General features: G+C 46.1%; 1 protein-coding gene across 1 annotated transcript in view; it reads left to right on the top strand.

Moving 5' to 3' along the window:
- LOC144676373 (slit homolog 1 protein-like) overlaps positions 1-20,149 on the top strand; it is a gene marked incomplete at its 5' end in the record, with an annotated part of 67,234 nt that overhangs the window by 17,165 nt on the left and 29,920 nt on the right. The window contains one exon of the mRNA XM_078536809.1: positions 19,815-19,886. Coding sequence (XP_078392935.1) covers positions 19,815-19,886 — 72 coding nt within the window. The remainder of the gene's footprint in view (positions 1-19,814; positions 19,887-20,149) is intronic.

The raw sequence follows: 20,149 nt of genomic DNA, 5'->3' as shown, positions 1-20,149 counted from the left end.
CTACAAACGTTCACAAGATTGATTCCTGGGAAGAGAGGATTGTCCTATGAGGAAAGATTATGTGGGAGGGGATTATTCTACCTGGAATTTCAAAGAATGAGAAGTGATCTCATTGAAACATAAACTATAAAACTCATATATAAAATTTGTGAAGGGCTTTTCAGGGTAGATTTTTCCGCTGCCTGGGGAATCTAGAACGTGGGGTCACAGTCTCAGAATAAGGGTCGATAATTTGCTGTGAATATAGATCTCTCCCTCTGACTGTCAATCTTGCTTTTATTTCTCTTCCCACGTGATCGCTTTCTTTCTGCCTGCCTCTGCCTCTCCTTATTCTCTCTCTTTGTATACCTTTCTGTATCACCCTCTCCCTCCCTCACTACCTCTGAATAACCATCACTTCAGATGCCTCGTCCCTTGTGTCACACAGAGACATAATTTAGGATTTAATATTTCCGCTTCAAAAAAAAAACAAAACAAAAAATCTTTGGGGAGAGTGCATTTCGTTTTTTTTTCCCTTCCTCGTTTTTGTACCTTTTTGGAGACGGTCCCTTACCCATGCTGTGTCGAGCCCTGATGCTCGGAGAGCAACTTCAACAGTCCAGTTCCTAATTCAGTCACAAACTGGCAGATTATTTAACAGGCCAGTGCTTTCATTAACACCCAGAAAATGTGTCACCTGACAACGTGCTGAGTGCTTCTGGCAGTAGCGAGTTTACTAATTACAGACTTCATCTCTCACTGAGTGAGGTGATGGCTCAGAAGAGGTTGAAGCATGCAGTCTGTTAATTTGACATTTGATGCAGAATGTCCCCAACTAGCAAAAGGATGTAGACGCACTGGAGATGGTGCAACAAAAAAGATTTGCACGGATGATAACAGAACTGAGATGTTATAATTACCAGGAAAGGCTGAACAGGCTGGGTTAGTAGAAAAGAGGTAAGGTGTGGCCTAACAGAGATCTTTCAAATTCTGAAGGAATTTGTTAGGTTAGACGTAGAGAGGGTATTCGCATTTCTGATGAGTCCAAAACTAGGGGCCATAAATACAAGATATTGTCTGATAAAGACAATGACACATGTTCCAGTAAATAGATGTGCGAGGATAAAAACAACGTGCATTTATATAACACCTGTTATGGCTAGGTGAGAAGGGGTGAACTGGCTCTCCGCTATTCAAGTTGGTCACAGCAAAGGTTTAAGTTTCTTTTTCACAAGGTTATGCTTTTTCCAAATCAGAATGTATGTAACTCTTTAAACTGTGAGCAATAAGCACCCAATCAAACCTGAGTCAAAGAAAGAGCAAATTTATGAACCACTAAACCCGAGAAAAATAATAAAAAGCATTCGGCCTTCATGCAGCCATTCGAGCCCACACACACACACACACACAGCACAAACACATTCACACACCACACAAAGGCACACACACACATACACACACACACGCACTACACAAACACACACACCACACAAACATACACTCACTCACACACACTACACAAACACACACATACAACATAGAAACACACACACACACTCTCTCTCTCTCTCTCTAAGGTATCAGAAATAAGGGGAGTGAGAGTCCAATAAAAAAGGTAAAAGAATTTACAATTAAGTATCCTTTGATTGTCCTTGAGGCTTAGTTTTTAAACAATCCGGCCGAGCTTGGCTGGTTTCTTAGATGTGATTAGATGTAGAAGGTGTTGCAATTATTACGAGATCTTGGTTTGCTGGTAGGTTTCTGGTAGAGTTAGCCTCTCAAACCGGGCAACACACTCATTCCAAAAGAGAAAGAGAGGAAGAGAGAGCAGCCCTTAGCTTGTTTCCTCTGCCGAAGACTTTCTCGACACCGCCTGTGTCACTTGCAACCTCTCTCCAGTGGCTGGGCAGCCTTGCCTTGAAATACTTCACCCATTGTGTATTTCCAAGAGGTTTTGGGTGTGTCTGCCTGTGTGGCAGTCGTTGTTTCAATATCCAATACTTTGCATTTTTAATGTCTCTTCCTTAGATAGTTACGAGTTCTGAAGGATATCTGGATTATAGAAAATGTGTCTCTCTTCACACTCCCCCGAGGGTGATTTTGTTTGTTTCTCACCTTCACCTTGGAATGTGGACTTGCATATTTTAGCACTTTGCTCTGTCTCAGTTCAAATTGCAAAATTTCCAGTCAGTTGAAAAATCACATTTTCAAAAATTAAGGGGCAGAGCCTTGTGACACCCTCCCCATCACAAAAAGAAATGAAATGAGATTTACTCTCATTTCATTACAAGGTATAAAAACGCAAAACAGAAAAAAAAACACATTAACTCCCATTCACTCTTTTAGCCTTGGTCTGGATTATTCCATTAGCTCTAACTAGGTCTCTTTAAGTTCTGGGCAGAGCGTCCACAATCACATTCTATTTCTCTACATTGTGGATGATTTTAAGGTGATATGGCTGGAGAAACCAACTCCAATGGAATAATCTTGCATTCTTAGTTTTGAATTTCTCCACCGATGTCAAAGGGTTGTGAAGTATGGTTATAATGATATAAAGGCAACAATCACTCATATGGGATTGGGTAAACATGTTGTGGGTTCTTTTATTTAGACTAGACATGTGGGAACATTTATACATGGGTAGAAAGCTTGAAGCTATCAGCAGCAGAGCTGTGTGTGTGTCCTCTGCTCAAAGGCTAAAGTGAAACTAAGACTGGATCGCATGACACACTTACCTTCTAGTGATGTCATGCTGTTATCCCTTAAAGGCATATTTCAACATCCCCCTTTCTTTTTAAAGATACTTTCCCCCTCCCAATGAAGTATAACTATTTACAATACATGTTCATTTTTAGTTACCATTACATAAGTGTATAGGACTGGTGAATCTATGAGTCTCTAAAACGTAGCGGTAATATGCTGGTATACCCAGCTCTCGTAACAGTAACCTTGTCTGGAGGTGTCTTTAATTTGCTCACAGTGATCTGTGGGATTGTCATTCTTGGATGTTGTTCCTGGTTGCATTTGGATCTTGTCCTCGATGCAATAGGACTGCACGGTGGTGAGGAGCTGGAATGGATCTGATTTGTCCTCGGTTACGCCTCACCATTGCACCTTTGTGTGTAATGACCTCATAGGAACAGGGTTCTGAACAAATCCTTGTTACCTTGGCTGGTTGCCACGTACCTTCCGTGGGATCCTGGACGCGAACTTGTTCCAACTGTAAACTTGGCAACTCTGTACCTGCATTTTTATTGTGCACGTTGGTCATCACCTCTTGCAGTTTTAAAAGTTGCTCTCTAGTTTCTGAGAGTAGAATGGGTAAGAGTAGGTAAATTGGCATGCATTGGTCTACCAAACATGAGCTCTGCTGGTGATGGAATAATTGCACTTAAAGGTGTTGTTCTGAGATATAACATTGCAATGCGTAGATCTTGCTTGGTCTGTCTACATTTGAGAATTAGGGATTTCACTGTGCAAATCATTTGTTCAGCTAGACCATTAGATCTTGGGTAATGAGGAGAAGAAGTAGTGTGATTAATATTCCACTTCTCACACATATCCTGAAGTGGCTTACCAATAAATTGCAGACATAATGATCTCTCTTGGCATACCAAATACGCTGAAAATAACACATAGAACGTGTACGACAGTTGACATATTGTGCAATTTTTGAATAGGGTACTTGGTAAAGTAGTCGACAATGATGATGAAGGCAGTGCCATAGACATGAAAGAGGTCGGATGCAACTTTGGACCGAGGATTGGTAGGAACTTCATGTGGAATGAATGGGTCTTTGTGTTGACTTGCCATATGCTCTTGACATGCCTTGCACTTCTAGATGACAACTTCAATGTCATTGTTCATACCCAGCCAATAGGCTGTTTCTCTTGAGAGTCTTGTCTGATCTATGCCCATGTGTGTGTGATGAAGTTGTTGAAGAATATCAGATCGCAAAGATTCTGGTATGATGACCTGCCTGCCTTTAAAAATGACTCCCTGGGAGATGCCTAGCTCATCCCGGTAAAGCCAAAATGGTTTCACGTGTTATTGGACATGCTGAATTGAATCAGGACATCCTTCAATGGTGGCTTTCCACAGTGTCTATAGTGTGGAATCTTTCACCGTTTGTGCTTGTAGTTGCTGGCAAAATGTACCAGACCAGTTGACGGACTTGCATTCTCAAGCGTAATGTTTTAGCTCCATTGAAACTGCCAACTTTATCAAAACATTTTGGATATTTCAATGTTAAGCCATGAAGTGAGGTGATAGGAGTGGTTTCTGAGGTTGACTTGGCTTGTGAGGTCTGACGGGTTCCAAGGATTGTTACTAGTGTGAGGTCATGGCGTGCCGGCCACAATGTAGAACCCCTGTGACACCGAGGAGGATTGAATTTACTTGCGCTCCAGGACTATGGATCCTGCACATGGAATTAGTGAACTGGTGTACGCTGAAAGTTGCGCAGTAGTAGGTTTCACCATGGGCCTCTACGTCTGTGGAAACATATCTTTTAGGATCCGCAGAGGTTGGATGTTGGCACTTACCCCTGTGAAAATCTTGGCCAATAACGAATAGTTGCCAACTTTCTTAGGACGGATAATTTGAATCTTGGCAAACACTTCAGATGGTGTGACGGCGTCTGTATTTTCCATGAGATTGATGGTGTGAAACATGTGTTCACAGCTCATTGTCTGGTTGTGCACATCATTGTAATTTTCTGGTTTGTCAGTCACCTCGTGTATATGTTTCTGACGGGATCCCGGATGGTTATTTTTATTGCTTGAAGGTACCTGTTGTGCAGGGTCTGTTTGGATCAGTGCACAGCTCTTCGTAGCTGCATCAGTCTGCGCTCTAGTGCACTGCCGCTGCCAATGGCCCTTTCTGCCTCATGCCTTGCAGAATGGATAAGAAGTTGGGCATTTCCTTGGTGCATTCAGAAGGCCATAACTTCCACATGTCTTGCTAGGTTTGGGTGTTCTAGTAAGTGCATCAATAATTGGGGTTGTACTTAGAACCTGCAAGCTTCATCGACCTACAAGGATCGGTTCGTACTTATGTCCACCCTTGAGTAGCTCTTCGATGCTATACGTTCTGGGCTTGTCTAGCAGATCTTTCTGGAATGCTTCCATGGGAATGGATGTGATCACCAACTCAATGATTCTGTCTGCTAGCTCTGCATTTGAAAAATCACAGTACATACCCTTTTCCCTGCATCTGCTGACAAAGTGGTCTATGGATTCTGTAGGCTGTGGTTGAAATGACATGATCTCTAGTCAATGGATACTGAAGTTTAACCTGATTCTGAACCGGTTTTCCCAATTAGTCCATATCTTTTGGGGATCCTTCAGCTCTTCTGCTGTTAAACCTGATGTGTTCAACCTGTGTAGATCTCCATTCCCAATTGCTAGGCAAATTTTTATGGCTTGCTCGTCTGGTTCAGACACACCTGAATCAAGAAGCCATAGCTGTGAACGCTGTTTAAACATTTTGAATTCGGACGATAGGTCAGCTGCATCGCAAATTCAAACTGGGGAGTTTTGTGGACATTTTGACAGTAAAGCCAAAATGGTTTCACGTGTTATTGGACATGCTGAATTGAATCAGGACATCCTTCAATGGTGGCTATAGTGTGGAATCTTTCACCGTTTGTGCTTGTAGTTGCTGGCAAAATGTACCAGACCAGTTGACGGACTTGCATTCTCAAACGTAATGTTTTAGCTCCCTTGAAACTGCCAATTTTATCAAAACATTTTGGATATTTCAATGTTAAGCCATGAAGTGAGGTGATAGGAGTGGTTTCTGAGGTTGACTTGGCTTGTGAGGTCTGACGGGTTCCAAGGATTGTTACTAGTGTGAGGTCATGGCGTGCCGGCCACAATGTAGAACCCCTGTGACACCGAGGAGGATTGAATTTACTTGCACTCCAGGACTATGGATCCTGCACATGGAATTAGTGAACTGGTGTACGCTGAAAGTTGCGCAGTAGTAGGTTTCACCATGGGCCTCTACGTCTGTGGAAACATATCTTTTAGGATCCGCAGAGGTTGGATGTTGGGACTTGCCCCTGTGAAAATCCTGGCCAATAACGAATAGTTGCCAACTTTCTTAGGACAGATAATTTGAATCTTGGCAAACACTTCAGATGGTGTGACGGCGTCTGTATTTTCCATGAGATTGATGGTGTGAAACATGTGTTCACAGCTCATTGTCTGGTTGTGCACATCATTGTAATTTTCTGGTTTGTCAGTCACCTCGTGTATATGTTTCTGACGGGATCCCGGATGGTTATTTTTATTGCTTGAAGGCACCTGTTGTGCAGGGTCTGTTTGGATCAGTGCACAGCTCTTCGTAGCTGCATCAGTCTGCGCTCTAGTGCACTGCCGCCGCCAATGGCCCTTTCTGCCTCTTGCCTTGCAGAATGGATAAGAAGTTGGGCATTTCCTTAGTGAATGCAGAAGGCCACACTTTCCACATGTCTTGCTTGGTTTGGGTGTTCTAGTGAGTGCATCAATAATTGGGGTTGTACTTAGAACCTGCAAGCTTCATCGACCTACAAGGATCGGTTCGTACTTATGTCCACCCTTGAGTAGCTCTTCGATGCTATACGTTCTGGGCTTGTCTAGCAAATCTTTCTGGAATGCTTCCATGGGAATGGATGTGATCACCAACTCAATGATTCTGTCTGCTAGCTCTGCATTTGAAAAATCACAGTACATACTCTTTTCCCTGCATCTGCTGACAAAGTGGTCTATGGATTCTGTAGGCTGTGGTTGAAATGACATGATCTCTAGTCAATGGATACTGAAGTTTAACCTGATTCTGAACCGGTTTTCCAATGTAGTCCATATCTTTTGGGGATCCTTCAGCTCTTCTGCTTTTAAACCTGATGTGTTCAGCCTGTGTAGATCTCCATTCCCAATTGCTAGGCAAATTTTTATGGCTTGCTCGTCTGGTTCAGACACACCTGAATCAAGAAGCCATAGCTGTGAACGCTGTTTAAACATTTTGAATTCGGACGATAGGTCAGCTGCATCGCAAATTCAAACTGGGGAGTTTTGTGGACATTTTGACAACATCCCTTTGACCTTCCCTCTCCTATAATAGCTGGGATGAGTGTTACTGCAGCCATTTTCATGCGCTGTTCCAAAGCTCCGCTTGTTATAATCACAACCTTCTCTGGCCGATTTTTATGATGGCTTTGTTTGTTTATTTTTGATTGACTCTCCCTCGCTCGCTATCAATCCGGCCCACACCCTGATCACTCACCTTTCCCGACTGAGCTAACCCAGTGTTGGTCCTCTTGACACGCTGTCTCACTCACTGAACTGACAGGCTGTGTGCTGCAATCTCACCGCGAGGGATCTGCCTGCTTACCAGATCTTTATCTGAGCGCTATACTGGCACTGTCTCTTCAAAGCTTTTCTGTGCAGTCACCGCGCTGCGATTTCAACACTCTCCAATGCTGCAACTTCATTGTGGTCTGACCAAAACATCGAGGGTTGTCTCATGCCATGTAGCACAATCAAAGGTTGTTCACCATGTCACACCTATACTGATTCATACTGGCAGGCTGTTTGACCACTGCTGATCACCATGTCATGTTGTTATAATTGTTATATAAGGGATTGGGTAAACACATCGTGGGTTCTTTTATTTAGACTCGGCACATGGGAGCATTTATATATAGGTAGAAAGCTTGAAGACATCAGCAGCAGAGCTGTGTTTGTGTGTGCTCTGCTCAAAAGGAGAAGTGAAACTGAGACTAGATTGCAAGACATACTTCCTTTCCAGTGATGTCATGCTGCTGTCCCTTAAAGGCATATTACAATAGGCTGTGGTCTCCCTGTATCCATTTTGGACATATACCTCAAAGTGTTTGAAGAGCCAGTAATAAACCTAGAGTTTCTTTTTCTACTGTGGAATATTGTTTCTGATGTTTTGGAGAAGTACCCAATTGGTGTCTCTATTCCTGGTTCATCCTCCTGGAGGAGGACAGCCCTTACCCCGAGGTCACTAGCATCGATGGCTACTTTAAATACTTGGTTAAAGTCTGAATCTGCTAGCACTGGTTCATTATTAAAATGGCTTTCAGCTTCTCAAAAGCTGCCTGGCATTTCTCAGTCCATACTACTTTTGCTTTTTTTCTGTAGCAGGTCTGTCAGCGGGACAGCTACAGTGCTGAAGCTTGGGACGAACTTGCAGTAGAACTCACACATCCCTAAAAATATTATGATTTCCTGTTTTGTTGTGGGAGTGGTAAACTGTGCTACTGCTTGTACCTTTGCAGCTCTGGGCAGTACTTGCCCTTGACCCACCATAGGTGCTAGGAAGGTCACCTGAGCCTTAGCGAATTCACTCTTTGCGAGATTGACCACTAGATCAGCTGACTGTAATTTCTGAAAGAAGGCTTCCAGTTGGTCGCTGTACACCAGGAGGTCGTCTAGGTACACTATGCAACCGGATAAGCCGCCACTATCTGGTTCATCAGCCTTTGAAAGGTGGCTGGGATATTTCTGAGTCCAAATGGCATGACTCGACACTGGACACTGGTATAACCCACCCGGAGTTACGAAGGTGGAGACTTCCTTCACGTGGGCGGTCAAGGGAACCTGCTGTCATCCTTTGAGTAAATCTGCCTTGGTAATATAGGCTGTGTTACCTACCCTATCTACACAGTCTTCCAGGCGAGGAATTGGGTAGGAGTTGGCTCGGGTCACTGCATTAACCTTTCGGTCGTCAATGCGGAGCCTTGTGGAGCCATCCAGCTTGGGCACAAACACAACTGGGGAAGCTCCAGCTACTGCTGCTAGTGATGTGACCCTGGAGTCACATGTAGGCCAGACCAGGTAAGGATGGCAGATTTCCTTCCCTAAAGGACATTAGTGAATCTGATGACAGTTTCATGGTCGCCATTACTGAGACTAGTTTTATATTCCAGATTTATTAATTGAATTTAAATTCCATCAGCTGCCCAAGGTGGGATTTGAACCCATGTCCCCAGAGCATTAGCCTGGGCCTCTGGATTATTAGTCCAGTGATATTACCATTGCTAGAATGGTGCAGCCTGGCTTGTCTCTACAGGTGTCTTTAAATGCAGTGAGCAGCCCTGTCAGGTTTCCTCGCTGATCTGCATTTAGCTGGGTGAATATGGTGTCCAATTTCATTAGAATTGCTCTGTTTGCTAGCCGGATAGTAGGGGGTTCAAGGTAGGCCTCACCCACGTCATCCTCAGTTCATCCTCACTGCTCCTCTCATCCTCCAGGTCTATTGTTATTGGACAGACCGTTACCTGCTTGTCCCCTTCTCAGCCTTCTCAGCAGTGATAGCGTTTTATCATGCTGACATGATGCTGAAAGTAACAACAAGGACAGTGGATCAGTTAGTGTCCACACAGTGACACACTTCATCCCTTTCCCCCGGCTCATTATGCACTCAACCTTCCAGAACCAATGGACACGAACATTGGTGGGGTGGCAGATAGTGAGGAGGAGACCCAAACATTACAGGCGGATACAGACGGGCTGGTCCGATGGCCTAAGGAATGCCAAATGGAATGTTATGTGGATAAGTGTGAGGTGATGCACTTGGGCAGGACAAACAAGGTACGGGAATACACGAGGAATGGTAGTACCGTGGAAAGTAAGGAGGATCAGAGGGACCTTGCTGGGCATGTCGACAGGCCCGTTAAGGTAGCGGGACAGGTACATAAGGTGTTTAGCCGAGGAATAGAATATAGGAACAGAGAGGTCATGTTGCAAGTGCAGAAAACGCTGCCAAGGCCACAGCTATAGACCTGCGTTCAGTTGTGATCAGCGCTTCATGGGAGGGATGTGATTGGAGTGGAGAGAATGCAGAGGTCGCTGACCAGGATGCATGCTGGGCTGGAGAGTTGGAGTTATGAGGACACATAGCATAGACTGGGGTTATTCCCCCTGGAGCGACATCATTGAGCTTCATAACATTATGAGGGGCATAGATAGGGTAGACAGAAAGCGACTTTTCCCCTTGGCGGAGGGATGACTAACCTGGTGGCATTTATTTAAGGTAAGGAGCATGAGGTTGACAGGTGAGGTGATGAGGAACTTTTGCACAGAGTAATGTAGGACACACTGGCTGAAATGGTGGTGGACGCAGAAACCCTCCTAAGATGAAATAAGTATTTGGATGTGCAGTTGCGACGCCATGGCAGACAAGGCCATGGGGATAGTGGTCAGAAATGGGATAAGGCGACTTTGGAAGGTGCTGGACACGCGCATCTTCGAAAGGCCGAGGGACCTTTGTCTATGACCCACACGTCTGACTCTATGAGTCTGTGAATGAGCAATGTTGCTACATTAACGATTCCAACAATCATCAGTGCTTTGGATGGTGGGAAGACAGAGCGGATGGAACTGTGGGCCTCAAATACCTGGCCGCTGCACCCCAGCCTCACTGACGCCTGTGGCCCTGGGCGCATGGCACGTTTCAAGCTCCAGGGCCTCCTGCTCAAAATGGCTCAATATCACCAACTTGGCCTGGCCGGCTCCAGGTCGCAAATGCTCATAAGAATTGTGCGCATTTTTCTCCTGCAAAACAGAGAAGACCATGGGGCTAATCGCATATGTACTCCGCACGCACACACCACACCCCAACCAGAATGACTCATCTCAGGCCTCCAGCGCCTCCTCTCCACACTACTGCTGATCAGTCACAAAAATATAGTACCGCTGCTCCCAACCCCACCCCCCCCACCAATGGCCACCTTGGACACACTCTGCGTCCATCGCTTTCAGAAACACATGGCCTTAGCTGCCATGGCAAGGAGGCGCAACTAGGTGCGGCGCCAACGGCACCAGGTGGCTCTTGGCCACAAGACCTTGAGGCTCCCCTTCCACAATCTCATCACCGCGAATAGGACATGTGTTGGAGTTCTGAGTGTGTACCTAGCTGCGCCTCCTGCAGGTTGCTCCCAGACTAGTCACGTGCGACTAAGACCAACACATGGTGCGGGGAGAACCCATCTTCTCAAGAACCACTGACGCTGATGTAAGCATGGGCATTATCTGCTTGACCACCCAGCGTGTGACAAATGCCCAACATGATTCAATGCAGTCACGACACTAAGACGTGGGCAGGGGGTGCCCTTAAAGGCTAAGGCTACCTGCTGGGTTAAATGCCCAACACCAACATGGTACTCACCCTTCTAGAGTGCAACAAATCATTGAATCACTTACAGCACTGGATCCAGGTGCTCTGCACCACATAGCGGGAGCTCACCACGTCCGCCACCTCCTCCCAGGCATGTGGGGGGGGCCTCTTCCTCCTCCCATCCTGGGGAAACAGAACCTCCCGCCGTGCTGCCACCTCCCCGGCAAGGGCAGCAAGGCAATCATCAGAAAAACGAGGGGCACATTGGCCCCCCCGCCCACTGGCCTACCCTGCAGCCTGCCCTGCTCCTCTGGCCTTCCCTCAACATTGGCCTGCTGAGCAGACCCCCTGCGGTATGGCCTGTAGCTGGCCACAGCGAACAGCCTACAGGAGGCTGCCAGGCCTTTTTTTAAACAGACTGCCGGGTCGCCATTGGACCCAGCGGTCTGTACACGCCCAGCGCAAACTTCAAACTCCCGCTCTCCACGGGAGTGGGAAATGCACTGGATGGGCCTTAATTGTCCCGCCCGTGCAAAATGATGGCGCTCGTGTCAGCTCCTGCTCTGCCCGCCCGCCAAACGGAAAATTTTGGCCATGCTGTACTTGGATTTCCAGAGGGCATTTGATAAGGTGCCACATCAAAGATTATTGTGGAAAATAAAAGCTCATGGTGTAGGGGGTAACATATTAGCCTGGATAGAGGATTGGCTGGCTAGCATAAAACAGAGGGTATGCATAAATGGATCTTCTTCTGATTGACAGGATGTGATGAGTGGAGTCCCGCAGGGGTCTTTGCTGGGGCCTCAACTTTTTACAATTTATATCAATGACTTAGATGAGAGGAGCAAAGGCATGGTAGCTAAATTTGTGGATGACACAAAGTTAGGTAGGAGAGTATATTGTGAAGAGGACATAAGGAGGTTGCAGATGGATATAGATAAGTTGAGTGAGTGGGAAAAATCTGGCAGGTGGAGTATAATGTGGGAAAATGTGAAGTTGTTCACTCTGGCAAGAAGAATAAAAAAGCAGAGTGTTACTTAAACAGAGAACAGAGAATCCCGAGGTGCAGAGTGATCTAAGTGTTCCAGTGCATGAGTCACAGAAAGTTAATATGCAGGTACAGTAAGTAATTAAGAAGGCTAATGGAATGCTATCCTTTATTACGAGAGGAATTGGACATAAAAGTAAGGATGTTATGCTTCAGTTATACAGGGCATTGGTGAGACCACATCTTGAATACTGTGTGCAGTTTTGGTCTCCTTATTTAAGGAAGGATGTAAATACATTAGGCAGTTCAGAGGAAGTTTACTAGATTGATACTTGAGTGGGTTGTCTTATAAGGAAAGGTTGGATAGACTGGGCTTGTTTCCACTGGAGTTTAGAAGAATGAGGGGATGATTTGAGTGAAGTATACAAGATCTTCAACAGCCTTGACCAGGTGGATGTGGAAAGGATGTTTCCTCTTGTGGGTGAGTCCAGAACTAGGGGGCACTGTTTTAAAATTAGGAGTTGCCCTTTTAAGACAGAGATGAGGAGAATTTTTTTTCTCTCAGAGGGTTGTGTGATTTTGGAATTCTCTTCCTCAAAAGGCAGTCGAGGTGGGGTCATTGAATATTTTTAAGGCAGATGTAGATAGATTCTTGTTCAGCAGGGGAGTCAAAGGTTATCGGAGGTAGATGAAAATGTGGAATTTGAAACACAAACAGATCAGCCATAATCTTATTGAATGGCAGAGCAGGCTTGAGGGGATGAATGGCCTACTTTCTGCTCCTGTTTCGTATGTTCATATGTCACCGGTCCTGACACAAGGTTGCACTCCAAGTGCACCTGGTAAAAGGGGATGGGCATGTACCCTCCTTCAATACCCTTTACCAACACCTTAACCCTTACTGCTCTCTCTGGTGGAAAGGTCATGCCTTTTCCCAGCAGTGGGGTTTGGCTGGCCCCTGTATCCCTCAGTATCACTACAGGCTTACTCACCTCGTTCTGAGGAAATGTGGCCACTCTTCCTCCTGATGCAAAATCCTTGTAACTCTCAGGGATTTTTAAAAACTCACCCACACTCACAGTAGCGCGTCTACAGGGACTTGCTGCCTACTTTAGAGTCACAGCCTGGCCTGCTCTGCTCTCTGACTGACTCCCATTTTCTGTGCCCCAAAAAAATCCCACGGGATTTTCCCGCAACCTCCAGCGATCAGCATGGAGGCGCCCTGCCTTGCAGCAGGCTTGGCCGCACTCCACTTCTCGGCAGCGTCCTCTCTGGCCTGAGGAGGGCCCCCTGTGTTTCCAGCCCTCCCTAGTCTCCCATGCGTGCTCAGTTTCCTGTCCCTCTCCCACCTTCCATCCTTCTCAGATGGCTGGGGGGCGACTGGGGAAGGGTTTCCTTTGGGGTGAAGGTCTGTGGACAAGCTTATGATCATCAGCCAGAGCTGCTGCCCCTGTCTGGCCCCTGTTACTCTCTGCCCCTCTTATTGGGGAGGTTTTGAACTCCTGGATGAGAATTGTTTCACAAAGCTTTTCATAGGTAGCCTCAGTTTCAAGTGCCCGTACCCTCCACCGGCAAACATCAGGTTACTTAAACTGTTCAAATTCCAGGTACATCTGGTCAGGCCATATCAGGCCGGAGGGGTCGGGGGGGCGGGGGAAGGGGTACAGAATTTCTGATGGTAAGTTTCTGGCACTAGCCGGTACACATTTAAAACAGCCCTTTTTTGCTGCCTCATGGCACGTGGCACTTTCCTCAGTCAGGAGTGAATAAACCCCGTGAGGTTCCCTATCAGCTGACCCTTCAACTGCTATCCTAACCTTTCGGAAGAGATAAAGAAGGTGGTCACCTCTTCCTCATCAAACTTGGGGCTCAAGCGGGAAAACTTGAATATCTCAGCCCTTAAGCCTGGGCTGGGAGTGGTTCCCTCACCAGGGAAGTCTTCACTGGACACAGTAGGATCTTCCTTCTCAACTTGAGCTGTTTTAATTTAAACTCCCTTTCCTTTTCTCTTTCCTGGAATTCGCTGTCCAACTTCTGTTCCTGCCTATATCTCTCTTTTCTCCTTTCCTCAAATTCCAGTCCTAATTTCCACTGCTCCAATCTTAATTTTTCTGCCGCTAATTAATCTGTTTCAATGCCCTCAATTTCCACCTCTAGATGTTGCACCACCTGTTTTAAATGTTCTATTTCTCTGTCTGTTGGTCAGAACTCCACCTCTAGGTGCCAAGCTACACCTTTTAATTCTTCCGTGGACAGTGCCCTTAACCTCTCGCTAGTTATCTCATCTTGCTCTATGAAAGCTTTGACATTGAATGTGGACATTCTAGCATTTTAGTATTAGACCCGAGAAAGCCTTTTGTAGTTTTTAAATGGCTTTTGAAGGAACAATTTACTTTCTCCACTCCAATTCCTTCACCAGTCTGTGGGAACAATTGCAGACATAAGCCCCCAATCTTGGTGAGAAGGGGTGAACTGGCTCTCCGCTATTCAACCTCCTTCGTTGGTCACAACAAAGGCTTAAGTTTCTTTTTCACAAGGTTATGCCTTTTCCAGATCAGAATGTATTTAACTATTTAAGCTGTGATCAATAAGTAGCCAATCAAACAAGGTTTTCTTCAGCCAAAGAAAGAACAAATTTATTAATCACTAAACATGAGAAAAATAATAAAAACACAACATCGAGCATTCAGCCCTCATGCAGTCATTAGGACACACCCCCACACACAAACACACACCCCCACACACACACTCACACACACCCACACACACAAACACACATACAAACACACCCCCACACACACACCCCCACACACAAACACACCCCCACACACACACCCCCACATACAAACACACTCACACACACACCCCCACACACACCCCCAAACACACCCCCACACACAAACACCCCCCCAACACACACACACTCACACACCCCCACACACACCCCCACACACAAACACACTCACACACACACCCCCACACACACACCCACACACACCCACACACAAACACACTCAAACACACCCATACACAAACACACTCACACACACCCACACACAAACACACCCACACGCAAACACATTCACACACACACTCACACACCCCCTCACACACAAACTCACACACCCCCACACACAAACATACCCCCCACACACACACAAACACACTCACACACACCCACACACAAACACACCCACACACAAACATACTCACACATCCCCACATACAAACACACTCACACACACCCACACACAAACACACCCCCCCACAAACACACAAAAACACACACACACACCCACACACAAACACACCCACACACAAACATACTCACACACCCCCACACACAAACACACTCACACACACCCACACACAAACACACTCACACAAACACACTCACACACACCCACACACACCCCCACACACAAACACACTCACACACTACACAAACACCACCACACACAAACACACCCACAGACACCACACATACAAACACACACACACCCCCACACACGCACCCCCACACACACATCCACACACAAACACACCCACACACCACACAAACACACCCACACACACAAACACACACACACAAACACACTCACACATACCCACACACACCCCCACACACAAACACACTCACACAACACACATACAAACACACACACACACCCACACACACATCCACACACAAACACACCCACTCACCACACAAACACACACACACACACAAACACACGCACACACAAAAACGCACCCACACACACAAACACACCCACACACATACCCACACACCCACACACCCACACACAAACAAACACACTCACACACACCACACAAACACACACAAACACACACACACAAACACACTCACACACCCACACACAAACACACTCACACACACCACAGAAACACACACACACAAACACACTCACACACACACCCACACACAAACACACCCACACACACACACACACACAAACACCCACACACACACGCACAAAAACACACACCCACACATAAACACACACCCACACATAAACACACCCATGCACAAACACGCCCACACACAAACACACCCACACACCCACACACCACACAAACACACCCACAAACAGCACACAAACACAAACACACATATATACACACACACAACACAGACACTCACACAAACAAGCACTCACACACACAGACAAACACACACACATACACACAAACACATACTCCACACAAACATACACTCACACACAACACAGACACACACAAAAGGCACTCACATACACAGACAAACACACACACATACACACAAATACACACACACATACAGACAAACACCACACAAACAGACATAACACAAACACTTGCTTGCGCGTGCACACACACACACTGACAAACACACACCACACACACACACCAGACTAAACACTAAACACACCCAAACATACACAACACAAACACTCACACACACAACACAAACACTTACGCACGCACACACCACACGCGCACACAAACACACACCTGACAAACACACAAACATCCACTCATACACACAAACACACACACAGACACACAAACACACAGACCTCACAAACACACAAACACACCACACAAACTCACACACACCACATAAACACACATACACCACACAAACACACACGCACACAAACACTCACTCACAGGTATCAAAAATAAGGGGAGTTAGAGTCCAATACAAAAAAGATAAAAGAATATATGGTTTAGTGTCCTTTGATTGCCCAAAAAGCATAGATTTTAAATGTTGAGGTCAATTTGGGTTAGTTACTTGGATGTGATCAGATGTAGAAGATGTTGCAATTATTACAAGATCTCGGTTTGCTGGTAGGTTTCTGGTAGAGTTAGCCTCTCAAACCGGGTAACACACTTATTCCATAAAGAGAGAGAGAGAGAGAGGGAGAGAAAGCAGTCTTCAGCCTGTTTCCTCTGCTGAAGACTTTCTCGACTCCGCCTGTGTCACTTGCAACCTCTCTCCAGTGGCTGGGCAGCCTGGCCTTGAAATACTTCACCCATTGTGTATTCCCAAGAGGCTTTGGGTGTGTCTGCCTGTGGCAGCCAATGTTTCAATACACAGTACTTTCTATTCTTTAATGTCTCTTCCTTAGACAGTTATGAGTTTCGATGGATTATAGGAAATGTCTCTCTCTTCACACTCCCCCTGAGGGTTGATTTGCTGGTTTCTCAGCTTCACCTTGGAGTGTGGCCTTGTATTTTTAAGCAGTTTGTCTTGGTTGTAAAATTCGCAGTCAGTTGAAAGTTGAAAAATCATAGCCAGAATCTTACGCTGTTTGTGGGGGAAATCACATGAAATCATGAGAGACAACGTTGGGTGCACGTCCCAACGCCATTGCGCTCGTGCATAACATTAGGGTCAGCGGGTGCGCATGGGAGTCAGAAGCGCGCCCTCCGACAATTAAGCGGGTAATTAAGCCCATTAAGGAGCCACTTGTCAGTGATTTCACGCGACCCGTCCAGTTTTACAGTTGGCGGACGGGCCTAACGGCCAGGTGGCCTTCACGTTTTCACTACAAACTCCACCCAGGGCGGGATGATATGTCCGGGGTTAAATAAAATACAAGGAGACGTTTGAGGGATGATCTGCTCTGTAGTCTGCTGCCTGGTGCTTGCATTGACAGCATCGTCACAGTTTGCAGCATTTATTGAGCCCATTTCATTTCCAAACTACTGCAGCTCCCCTGAGGCAGCTCCACAGCAGCCATCAGCCTTCAGGGAGCCCGAGGGCCCTCACCCCTCCCTTCTCTCTTGGCGCACGGCCTCTTCCCGCATTCCCCCCCCAGGCAACAGGGAACCTTTCTCAGCGCGTGTTTCACGCTGGCTGGCCGCTAATTGACCAGCCAGTGTGAAATTGCGTTCATGGGCCAATCGTGGGCGGAAGCGCATTTCACGTCCGCTTTCACGGGCCCACCAATCACGCGCGCCTGTAACATTCAGGCCCATATTTTCAAAAATGATGGGGCACAGCCAGGTGACACACCTTTAACATAATAAAACATCCCAAGACGTTTCACATAAGTCAGACAAAATGTGATGTTGAGCCACCTAGGGAGATATTAGGACAGGTGACCAAAAGATTGGCCAGAGGTAGGTTTTTAAGGAGAGTCTTAAAGGAGGAGAGAGGGGCTTAGGCCCCCAGGCAGCTGAAGGCATGGCTGCCCACGGTGGAGTGACTAAAATCTGGGATGCGCAAGAATTGGAGGAACACAGGGGTCTCAGAGGGTTATGGGGCTGGAGGAAGTTATAGAGATAGAGAGAAGACAGGGTTCAGTGATGTAGTCCTTGGTGAAATGGTTGGCCCTTTACTCAGCGCTGGTGGATGAAGGTTTTTTGGGGGATTCATTGGAATGAGGGGACATATTTTCACAGGAAAAGAACGGGAAAGGGAGGGGGGTGTGGGTGCCTAGGGGAGGCCAAATTAAAAAAAGATGCTCCACAGAAGGAGAGACTTTGCAAATTTCCATGTCCCAGCCAGTGGAACCATTCACACACAGATGAACAAAAACAGATTGTTCACAGATAACGAATCACATTTCTTAAATATTTCTGTCTCCAGTCGATAATTTGACTTATCTAATGAGCTCAATGTGATCGAAATGGATCACCAGGCAAACACTTCAAACTCAGAACAAAAACAGAAAATGCTGGAAAAACTCAGCAGGTCTGACAGCACCTGAAGAAGGGTCATTCGGACTCGAAACGTTAACTGTTTCTCTCTCCACAGATGCTGTCAGACCTGCTGGGCTTTTCCAGCATTTTCTGGGGTTTTTTCAGATTTCCGGCATCCGCATTATTTTTCTTTTATTTTACTTTAAACTTGGATCTGAAATATTCCCCAATGAGAATACATGGGAAATCATAAAATCCATTGGAATCCTACACAATGGAATGAATGGTTTTGGGTTTACTCGATTGTTGTCCTATGTATTGGAGTGAATGGGAAGAGATTAATCCATTGGGATTCTGGACAATGGGAGTGAGTGGGAATGGGTTTGGTTCATTGGGATTCTGGGCAATGGGAGTGAATGGGAATGGGTTTGGTTCATTGGGATTCTGGACAATGGGAGTGAATGGGAATGGGTTTGGTTCATTGGGATTCTGGACAATGGGAGTGAATGGGAATGGGTTTGGTTCATTGGGATTCTGGGCAATGGGAGTGAATGGGAAGGGGTTTGGTTCATTGGGATTCTGGACAATGGGAGTGAATGGGAATGGGTTTGGTTCATTGGGATTCTGGACAATGGGAGTGAATGGGAAGGGGTTTGGTTCATTGGGATTCTGGGCAATGGGAGTGAATGGGAAGGGGTTTGGTTCATTGGGATTCTGGACAATGGGAGTGAATGGGAATGGGTTTGGTTCATTGGGATTCTGGACAATGGGAGTGAATGGGAATGGGTTTGGTTCATTGGGATTCTGGACAATGGGAGTGAATGGGAAGGGGTTTGGTTCATTGGGATTCTGGACAATGGGAGTGAATGGGAATGGGTTTGGTTCATTGGGATTCTGGACAATGGGAGTGAATGGGAAGGGGTTTGGTTCATTGGGATTCTATGCTTAAATTGCAGTCATGCTTGTCTAATCTGGCCTTCTGAATGCTGGGTATACTTTCCAATTTGGTTCACTACTCAACTGATTTGGTCTTCGTGAACTTACCTCATCCTTTTTCCCCATACAGGTCACTACATGGGAATGACATCTCCACTCTTCCCAAAGGAATCTTTGGCGACGTGGCTTCTCTATCTCACCTGTAAGTAAAGGATATGTTCATTGAATGTTATACTAAACAATTGGTGTTAGTTCACCGAAGCTTCTTCATGTTTATCCAATCACAGAATTGTTATGGTGCAGAAGGGGGCCATTTGGCCCATCATGTCTGCACCATCTCTCCGAAGGAGCATTATGACTCAGTGCCTTTCTTCTGTCTTTTCCCCAAACCCCTGCACATTATTTCTGTTCAAATAATCATCTATTGCCGCCTTGAATGCCTCGACTGAACCTGCCTCCGCCACA

The sequence above is a fragment of the Cetorhinus maximus genome, unplaced genomic scaffold (genome assembly GCF_964194155.1).
Source record: "Cetorhinus maximus unplaced genomic scaffold, sCetMax3.hap1.1 HAP1_SCAFFOLD_1549, whole genome shotgun sequence".
Lineage (NCBI taxonomy): Eukaryota > Metazoa > Chordata > Chondrichthyes > Lamniformes > Cetorhinidae > Cetorhinus > Cetorhinus maximus.
The sequence above is the reverse complement of the archived record's forward strand: the minus strand, read 5'-3'. Positions and strand labels throughout refer to the sequence as shown.